Source organism: Monopterus albus, unplaced genomic scaffold (genome assembly GCF_001952655.1).
Source record: "Monopterus albus unplaced genomic scaffold, M_albus_1.0 scaffold108.1, whole genome shotgun sequence".
Taxonomy (NCBI): domain Eukaryota; kingdom Metazoa; phylum Chordata; class Actinopteri; order Synbranchiformes; family Synbranchidae; genus Monopterus; species Monopterus albus.
In genome coordinates, this window is record NW_018127988.1 from 355,250 (window position 1) to 365,181 (window position 9,932).

The following is a 9,932-nucleotide window of genomic DNA, read 5'->3' on the forward strand; positions in this document are numbered from 1 at the left end:
ATGGTAAATCATAATAATGTGGTTTATGATGACATATGAGTGCACTTTTCAAAGTACTCTACATCAGGATATTTCATTCTGACTGACAAGATGTACTTAACATGTACTTACCAAACAAACAAAAACACTATCTTTATAATAATGACCCTCATCAGTCAAATTAAATATTCTTCATATTTTATATTAGAAAACCAGACAGGAAAATGTTGTTTTTACTGCGCCAACCAAACCAGTGCTTTCAGATGAAGACTTTTAAAGTGTAGGTGAAAACTAAAAATCGACAGTATGAATCTTTCATCACAGGAACTCACAGGAATTGCACATTAAATAGTTTATTATTGAAAGAAAAGTGGATGAATAAATCAATTATAAAACAAACACAAGTGAGAATACATGGAGGACTGCAGACTTAATCTAAACGATATCCGGGACTCACCGCTCAGCAGGGAGGGATTTCATTCATGAAGTGCTGGAGGAAGAAATGGGAGGATGTCTGACCTTCGCTCCCATACTTATGTCTGTGACAGGAGGAATACTTATGACCATGTGATATTTCAGTTTTGCTTTTTTAATAAATCTGCAAAAATGTCAAAAATTGTGTTTTTCTGTCAATATGGGGTGCTGTGTGTACATTGAGGGAAAAAAAATTAAACGATTTTAGCATATGGCTGCAATATAACAAAGCGTGAAAAATTTAAGGGGGTCTGAATACTTTCCATACCCACTGTATAAAGTACAACCCCTACAGCGAACACATTATGCGAAACAAAGTACTGACTCAGGAGGTAAGTCCGAATCTACTGCGATTAATTACTAAAGAAAGGTTGTTGTTTTTTTTTTTTTTTTGTTTGCATCCAACTGTATATGGAAATATGAGCTACAATTTATCCATTATTAGTTAAGCTTAAACACCATGCTGATCAGCAAAGAGAATTTCACAAATGTTATCCAAAACTCCATATTGACAAAATATGATAACCTGCATTTATTCTAACTGAATTTAAATCAAAGTTACTCTCAAACATACCATTACAAGCTACCAAAATTGTTATTTTTAAAGTTCTTTAGTTCATCCAAATTCTTCACAAAACACACACACACACACACACACACACACACTTTAAGCCTACAACTTTTCAAATTGCAGTTTATTCACGAGGAAACAAAAAACTGAATTTAACATTTTTTCAATTTATTGCATTAAGGCATCTGATAAAACATAGGAGAGCCTTAAAATGTTGGCAGCAATGACATGCAATTTCTTTGAAAATACAGTGTTAGGGTATCATATTGGGCCTAAAATATGTAGGATTCCATATTGAACTAATGGGCTGACAGAAACCCCTCTGCTGTGCAAAGCATAGCAAAACAGTACAGCAAGAACTACAACACGATGAGCCGCCACCAATGATCAATGTGTAAAACCAGTGAGCAATGATACATCAACCAAGTGATCAGAAATAGAACAAATGTGTACCACAGACCTTGCTGTAATAAAAAAAATAAAAAAAAACACCCCCCCCCCCCCCCCCCCCCATTCTGCAATTTTGGTTGAGGTGATAACATGAAAGGACAATACAGTGAGAGGAAATGCACAGATTCATGGTGACATTTGCAGATGGTACCCACAGTACAGTATGTGATTGCATTAAATCTCCCAGAGAGATCCATCTGTGTGTAATACAAGTATAAAATACTCAGCGTTTCTCCCAGAAACAGTGGAGTAACAGCACAAATAAAATGGAATTGCATTAGCTTGTTAGAATATTTTGATATACCCATTAAGTAGAAAAATAGACCAAGAAAAGTAATTGTAGAAAAACACTGCTCGAATTCATTGAGATTAATTAAGGTTATTTGGCCAAATATAAATGCATTATATGGAAAATAACAGTAAGGCTCCAAAAGGTCATCAATGGAAATACAACGCTAAATCCTCTCAAAGTCATTCCTTATAGCTTGCATGGCTAATGTTTTACGCTCTGCTTGTTGTGTGACCATAAATCGATCCCTGTAGGTGTTCCTCAGCTCACTCAGCTCCATGCTCAGATGTCTCAGGCTTCACATCTACATCCTCATCGCTGTCCAGGCCGGTGCGATTTGTGCTACGCCGCACGGTTAAAGGCAAATCTCCCCGTCTTGAAAACAAAATGATTTAAACAGTCAGGTGCTGCAAATACTGCACACTGTTAGTAAAGATGAGCTGCACTATCACATGACCGATTTAAATGCCACTGCCAGTCAAAGCAGTGCATGAACAAGATATCCTGATATTTAGTCACCAAAATAACAAGCTCCACAGCCCTGGATCCTACTCTTCCCATAGTGCTACATAATGATAGGACGGTTTTCACAGGCTGAGAAGTAGCTCCATGAACTGATAATCATGTGTAAAATGAATGTACTTTATTGAATGTCTACTCAACTAAAATGACTACACAAAAGGTAGGCCCCCTGTGGATACCTAAATCTCAGAAGACCCTACCTGAGTTTGCTCTTCAGAGTGCTGACTTCACGGTTCATGGCGTCTGCTGATTCAGTGGCATCCTCCAGTTCCCTCTGCAGCTTCCTACGGTAGGCGTTGGATCGAGTCACCTCTTCCTCTGCCTCCTCCAGCTGACGCTTCAACTGGCGCATTCGAATGTTTACCTTCTCCGCCTACAGAGAGAGTCCAGATGAGGGATTGAGTGTCAAAAAAAAAACAATACAGCAGAAAGAAAGATCGTCAGGATCAAACTACATTACAGGCCTATTTCACAGTAGATAGATATTCTGACTTGTTGTAGTAGGAAACCAAGCAAGTTAAAGAAATGTTGGCTCAGTTCCATTCAGTGTCCCAGTAAACCACTCCTGTGAGCCAGCAGGTAAAACAGTATGACCCTGGAACTAATGTTTCTCCTGCTATGACATAGGTAAAAGGACATCAGTGATGATGCTTACCTGGTCTTTGAATTGGTCTGTATTGCGTCTCTCATCTTCCACCTGCAGCATCACTTCCTTCAGCTTCTTCTCCGTCCGCCTGACTGCCCTGGAAGCCTGCTGACGCTCTCTACAATGAACAGAATAAACCAATTGGTGATGTGATAATTAGGACACAGTGTTGGGACTGTATCAAGTTTGTATATTTAAAAAAAATTAAAAAAAAAATTCCATCAGGTCCCCAACTCCTCTTTAGACAATATTACCAAAGCTCCAGGATGCAGGGTTTATCAGCATAATAAACAATAAACAAATGAGATAAATTCACCTCATCATGGTTGGTTTCATTGAAGCACCTTCCAAATTTGTTATGAGGTTCATTGACTGACCATGGTAATTATCAATCCATTGCACTGGCACTCACTTGGACTCTATGTCAAGCTGTTCTTCCAGCTGAGCAATCTTGGCCTCCAAGGAGGTGATGGTGGATTTAAACTTGGACTTGACCGTTCCCTCAATCTCCTGCAGCTTTTGCTTCATCTCCTTGTTCTGGCGATCCAGCTGGGAGCGAGCCCCCTCCAACTTCTGGGAGTTGCCACGTTCTGCAGCCAGCTCTGTGGTCAACTGCTCAGCCTAATGTCAGACATACACAATAGACAGGTTGTCAAGTGTATTCCAAAGTAGTTATCTGTTGCCCCCCAAATGTTTGATACTCCTTGTGCTGTAGTTTTCCCACTGCAACCATTTTTACATTGACTTGGTAGGGCTATTCAGTCATGGTGGCCATTACTACTTCTAATTACAGTCCTGTCAGTCAAAATTAAGTTTTTATTACTGAAGCCAGAAATGTAGACATCCCTTCTATTACACTGAACATTGTTTTCTCCTCCTTGCAAACAAAAGTTACATTGGCTTTGACCAACATAAGACACTATTCTTCCTGACCTGCAGCACGGCTCTCTTCATGCGGTCACTGATCATCTCTGTGCTGGTGTGCTCTTCCTCCAACTCTTCCTCCAACTGGGTGATGCGAGCCTCCAGCCTCCTCTTCTCATCGGCCATCAGAGAACTGGAAACAAGAGAGAAAGAGAAGTGATAGTTGGAGACAAACATATAGGTTTCTCTTTGAAATGACAGTGCATGTACACTGTAGACGGTTTAAGTGTACAAATTCTAAGTTTGTATTTTGTTGCTGAATTCGAGCATCTATTCCAGTTCAAAATGAATACAACAACTGGGTGATGAATCATTAATACACACTGAAGGGGTTATCGTTTGTTTCATACTTTTTGCTGTTGCCGCTGTTAATCTCATCCAGGAGTTCGTCTCTCTCGGTCTGGGCCTGTCTCTTGAGCTTTTCTGCATTGGCCAGATCCTGGAGGGAGCAGAAGACTGTTTAAAGCCTGAAACTAGAGTCTGTTGGAACAGTTAACCGTTTATATAAAATAAATTCAGAGTCAAGTTAAGACTATGTTCAACACCACGAATAGAAACAAAACTTGTTCCAAGTTGTGCAATGAATGTTCATTTATGATTTCCCTGTCTTGTGAGGTTTTATGTAGATGTTCCTTTAATTAAAAGAAAAAAAAAATCTTAAGTGATTATAAATGTAGAAATCATCTCCTCCTCCCCTCCCCCCACAACTTGAATGTTGTGGGTGAATGTTTTTGTTGCTTCCCTCCACCCCCACTGTTACTTTCATACCTCCTGGAAGTGCAGGGCATCTGCCTCCATAGCTTTGAGCTTCTTTTCCGTCTCCTTGGCTGCATTGACAGCTTCATCTCTGGAAAGACGCAGCTCATCCAGCTCTCTCACTTGATCTTTTGTTTGGGCCTGCAGAGCAGACATGCAGACAGCAGCGCTGAAGTTAGACACCTTTTACTGTCGTGGGCTTTCAGTCAATGTATGTGACCACAGTATTAGTGTATTAAGATCCATCACTAATATGAAGACGATGAGGTTCCAACTGTTTTACATTGACTGGGAAATGAATGTGACTGAAAATGTTTTTGGCTCACGTTCATATTGCTTTTGCTTGTCTGTATTGTATGTGGCGTATGCATCCGTTTTACCTGTAGTTTTTTCAGCTGTTTGAGGGCCTCATCACGGCCCTTGTTGGCAGCATCGATTTGGGCTTTAAGTTCTATCAGGTCAGCTTCCAGTTTTTTCTTGGATGCGAGCGCCTGAGCACGCTGTCTGCGTTCATCTTCCAGTTCGACCTCCATCTCACGCGTCTGGAGAGTGAAACATTGTGTCAAACCATAATTCAGTGTTTTCTTGCAAGCTTAATTTGTAACTCTGAAATTATTCAAATCAACTTTGCCAGGCATTTCAGGTTTAGCCACACCTGTTTCCCCAGCTGTTTCCTCTTCTCCTCTCCCTGCTCATCTCTAGCCTGCAGGTCTCTCTCAAACTGGGCCTTCATGGCCTGCATGTTGACCTCCAGACGCAGTTTGGCATCTTCTGTGGCCTGCAGCTCATCCTCCAGCTCCTCCAGCTGAGTTTTCATCTCCTCCAGCTGCTGCTCGATAGCACGCTTTGATTTCTCCAGCTCATGAACCTGTGGATGCCCATCAACTTACATTGGTACACATGCAGTATTTGAGCAATTCTGATTTTTGCCATTACTACTACTCCAGGTACTACCACTACTGAAGGTAGTGGCATTTGATTAAGGTTATCAAAACAGTGCATCTATGTACTCATGCTACGTTACTATAATAAAAATGCTTCGCTGGGAGAAAAAAAAAAGCTAATAAAAGCAATACAGACATGAATCAACATGTCTTTGCAGCTCTCAGTGTACGACAACACGTCATCTTACACTTTTGCCAACATCATCCTTGGAGGAGACCAAATCTTCCATTTCAGCTTTGAGCATCTTGTTGGTCCGATCCAGCTCATTTTTCATGTCTGTAAGGGCCTCCAGCTCACGGGCCAACGTCAGCGCTCGCGTTTCCTTCTCCCTGCCCTCAGCCTCAGCTTTGTCACGCTCCTCAGCATACCGAGTAGAAATAGCTTTTTCTTCAGCCAGCATCTAGGGAAGAAGTTAGAAGTGTATATCACACTGAAACCGATAATCTCGCAATTCCAAAATGACACTTTTTAAAATGAGTTAAGATAAACATCTTCAGCTTTGTGACAAAACATCCTTCTGATGACTTTTTTTTGTAAACAGTGGCCCTTAAACTGAGTTTGAAAGGATCAAAGATGGTAAGTGGCATTTCGATGAACCAATGCCATGTTTGATACCATATCAAGATTTTAAAATAAAATTTAAAAAACCTGAAGACAGCCTGAAAGAAGCAGCCAGGGCCGACACGAAGGAGTAGGAACACAGATTTATTAGTTGCACTTACTGTTCTACACAGAGAAATAAAAAAAAATAAAAAAATAGCAGCATGTCAACCTGGTGACAAATCTCATTTGATTTCCATACTTTCATATTTTCAGACTCAGTTTAAAATGAGTCCACCAACATCAGCATTCACCCATTGCATCTGAGAGACTTGACTTCCCTGTAGTATTCGCTGAACTTGACTGACTTGGGTTCAGTGCAATCACACGCAATCAGTGTTGTCCCTACTTTTCCATAATCTGAAATGTCAGTTTTAGTAAAATAACAATAAGAGAAATGGTTTTGTAAAATGTCACTGTTTTGCACTTCAGGGCCACCGTAGTTTTTACATGGTTGATTTAGCTAAAGAAGAATTTTCTCGAACTATACAGGAACATATGATCTCTTGATGAGATACCTGGTCAAACTTCTTCTGCTTCTTCTCCAGGTTGGAGACACTCTGCCTCAGGTTGTCCTGGTCCACCAGGAGGTCATCCAGCTCCTGTTGTAAACGGGTTTTGGTCTTGGCCAACACGTCATAGGCTGAACTCTTCTCCTCCAGCTGCTGCGTGACACTGTCCAACTCTCGCTGTACTCGCTTGCGGCCGTCCTCGGCCGCCTCCAGGGACAAGACCTCCTGTTCTAGTTTCTTCTTCAACTCTGCCACCTGAAAACAAAAGGAAAAAAAAAAAAAAAAAAAAGAACTATAAAAGGTGAGGATGTAATGTTGACAAGCCGTGTGGCATCATTTACCATTTATGAAATAATTAAGGCTAAAGTGCAATCTGAAGGCCTTTGGCTATCCAAAGATAAAGACTTGAAGAGTGACACAGACCTGCGCCTGCAGAGCAACGGCCTGCTTCTCCAGGTTCTTTTTGCTCTCTTCCTCTTCTTCCAGGGTCTCCCGCAGGCTGTTCTGCTCACCTTCCAGCTGCTTCAGCTGGGTGGAGATGGAGAGCTTCTGACGGGTCTCCTCTTGGAGCAGCCTCTGCAGTTATGTGATGGGGGAGAGCAATTTAATAAACAACCCTTTGAACTTAATGCCTTTTTTGGGCTCCTGTTTCACTCGTGTTTTGCCTGCTAACATTTCAGCACATTTGCACAATGAAAAGTTTGTTAATGGCACTTTGTTTGCAATGTCACTATAAATGTACAGAAACCATTACTGGATGATGTCATAGTGAAGAAGACACTCATTATTAGGCACGATTTGAACTTGTATGATGGTTTATTTGTAGTGTCATATCACCGGAAAATGTGTAAGAAAGCTTTAAAACTTGTGTAAATCATAGATGTTAAGAAGATGACCTCTGGTGCATAGTCAGTTGAGTGCAAAGGGTTAATGGATACAAATCCTGTGACAGTTGGTGTGTATACATCTCAGCATATGACCATCAACTTAAAAATGTTTGTATAGTAGTACACTGTAAATAGGTACAGTAAGACAGGCTACACAAAATAAAGATGTTTATTGCTTCTGCCAATAAAGCAATAGTAAAAAAAAAAAGCTCACACTTGATATCAATCTGATTTACAATGTTGTAAAACAGAAAAGCTGCGCACAGTCACAATGGAGAAGAAAAGAGAACTGTTGCCACTTTTGCTTAAAAGTGACTTACATGATTTGTAAGATTATCAAAAATTGTTGCCAATTCATTCACTGTAAACTGAAAATCTATTGACTAGTTCAGCTCTGAAGTCTGTGAAAAGAGCTAAGGGGAACCCAATGTTGCAATAGCGGTAATAAACATGCATGCATCTGTATTTGTACCTGTGTATCCTGCAGCTGCGACTCAAGGGAAGAGAGATCCTTGCTGGATTTGATGTTCTTGCCCTCTGCTTGACTCAGGAGGCCGTTTGCATTGTCTAGCTCCGACTAGACAGCAGATTGAAAGCATCAATGAATCAGACAATTTAATCAGCTTCTCCATCCACCCTCATAGAAATATCATTAACATCACTTCTTCCTCAACTCTGTTCAAGCATTCATCCAGTCCATCTCTCAGAGGTCACTTCATCCATACCTGGACCTTGGCCAGCTTTTCGGCCAGTTCGTGTCGCTGTCGTTCACTTTCTCCACATTTGACCTGCAGTTCTTGAAGTTGGGTTTCGGCCTTCTTGCGACGGTGTTCAGAGTCTCCTTTGCTTTGCATCAGCGTCTTCATCTCAATCTTGAGCTCGCTCCACTCGCTCTCCAGTGCCTGCTTGGCTTTTTCCACTGACACCTTGTTCTGCACAAGAGCCACACATGACGTTACTGCAGTTCAGATATTTTCTCAACATTGACATGTCTCTTCTGACCACCCCGCCTGTTACCCTTTTGGCCTGTTCCAGCTGCTCGTTGAGCTCTTCAAAAGCCTGATTGTGTTTTTGTCTCATGTCAGCCATTTGCTGCTCGTGGACCTTTGCCTCCTCTTCCAGTGTCTTCTTTAACTGGGCAACCTCTGTCTCACGCTTTGTCCTGGAAAGATGGAACAAGGTGGTGGGATAAACACAAAATGAGATTTGAGAAGAAAATCCTGTTGACTTTGACCTCATGTGTTTTCACCCAGGGACTCCACCAGGCCAATTGTCCCAACAACTCAATTTAGCCCCTAAACTGGAAGATGTTTGCCACTGATCTAACAATTGTTTGCATGAGCTTTAAGGCTTAATAGGGCTGCTGCTAGCGTGGCTGTAGGGAAGCTCAATGTAGGACCTTCCTGTTACCCCTGTGTGAACATAATCATCCAACACCACCATGTAGTTTACCCAGATGACGACGTCAGATCTGAGGGACAACTCGTCAAATTTAAATATTTTTTTCAAGAAATGTCCCAAAATCCCCATTTCTACACAAGCTTGACTGTTACCTAAGCTCCTGCTGAGCTGCAGTGGAGTCTAAAGTGTCCTCCAACTCAGTCTTCAGGGCCTCCAGCTCCTCTCCCAGGTCTCTGCGTTGTTTCTCAGCCTTGGCGCGAGCCTGCCTCTCCAGCTCCAGATCCTCCTGCAGTTCAGAGATCTGGGCCTCCAGCTCCCTGATCTTCTTCTGGGCTGTGTTCTTGGCTGCAGCCTCCTCCTCCATCCTGGAGGTATAAGAGGAATAAGAATGACAGATAGGTACTCAGTGTGAATATGCTAAGAACAAGGGGAACATGCAAATCAACAGATCAAAAGTTAACATATGTCACAGTTTGGGGAAACTGGTCAGAAATGTGTTTTCTGCTTAAGTGTTAGGTTAAAACAAATACAATTCTAACCTGGCCAGTGCAGCAAGGAGTTCTTCCTCCTTCTTGGCCAGCTGAGCTCGCAGGTCAGCAATCTGTGCCTGCAGGTCTGCAATCTGGTCGCTGAGCTCAGCCGAGTCTCCCTCAAGTTTACGACGGTTCTTCTCCAACTCCTGACGGCCTTTCTCCTCTTTTCTGAGACGATCTGTATGTGAGAAGTTGTAATTTAATCCAATTTGTAGTTGTCTTTTTAATTGAAGTAATAACACAAAGCCACACAATATTAAATTAAAAATGACTGAAAAGGTCTTATAAAGGCATCTCTCATGGGGACTTTACATTCATTCTTTTGCTTAAAATTCCATGATTTAAGGTGGTGACAGCATCTGATCCCTACAAGGAAGGCCGAGTCTCCACATTATGAGTGCGCAAACAGGTTTCCCCTCCCCCCCCCCCCCCCCCCCCCAAAA

The 9,932-nt window shown here is 41.7% G+C and overlaps 1 protein-coding gene across 2 annotated transcripts in view; it reads right to left on the minus strand.

Moving 5' to 3' along the window:
• Positions 1-1,523: 1,523 nt before the first annotated feature.
• Positions 1,524-9,932, minus strand: part of LOC109966264 (myosin-9-like) — a 26,100-nt gene continuing 17,691 nt past the window's right edge. For both annotated transcript variants that reach the window (XM_020610981.1, XM_020610982.1), the window contains 17 exons: positions 9,496-9,667; positions 9,109-9,321; positions 8,573-8,717; positions 8,281-8,487; positions 8,028-8,132; positions 7,092-7,244; positions 6,675-6,923; positions 5,744-5,956; positions 5,267-5,479; positions 4,992-5,153; positions 4,624-4,752; positions 4,206-4,294; positions 3,865-3,988; positions 3,344-3,552; positions 2,941-3,049; positions 2,486-2,658; positions 1,524-2,138 (listed from right to left, as the gene is read on the minus strand). In XM_020610981.1, coding sequence (XP_020466637.1) covers positions 2,030-2,138; positions 2,486-2,658; positions 2,941-3,049; positions 3,344-3,552; positions 3,865-3,988; positions 4,206-4,294; positions 4,624-4,752; positions 4,992-5,153; positions 5,267-5,479; positions 5,744-5,956; positions 6,675-6,923; positions 7,092-7,244; positions 8,028-8,132; positions 8,281-8,487; positions 8,573-8,717; positions 9,109-9,321; positions 9,496-9,667 — 2,774 coding nt within the window. In that variant the 3' untranslated portion in view covers positions 1,524-2,029. The remainder of the gene's footprint in view (positions 2,139-2,485; positions 2,659-2,940; positions 3,050-3,343; positions 3,553-3,864; positions 3,989-4,205; positions 4,295-4,623; positions 4,753-4,991; positions 5,154-5,266; positions 5,480-5,743; positions 5,957-6,674; positions 6,924-7,091; positions 7,245-8,027; positions 8,133-8,280; positions 8,488-8,572; positions 8,718-9,108; positions 9,322-9,495; positions 9,668-9,932) is intronic.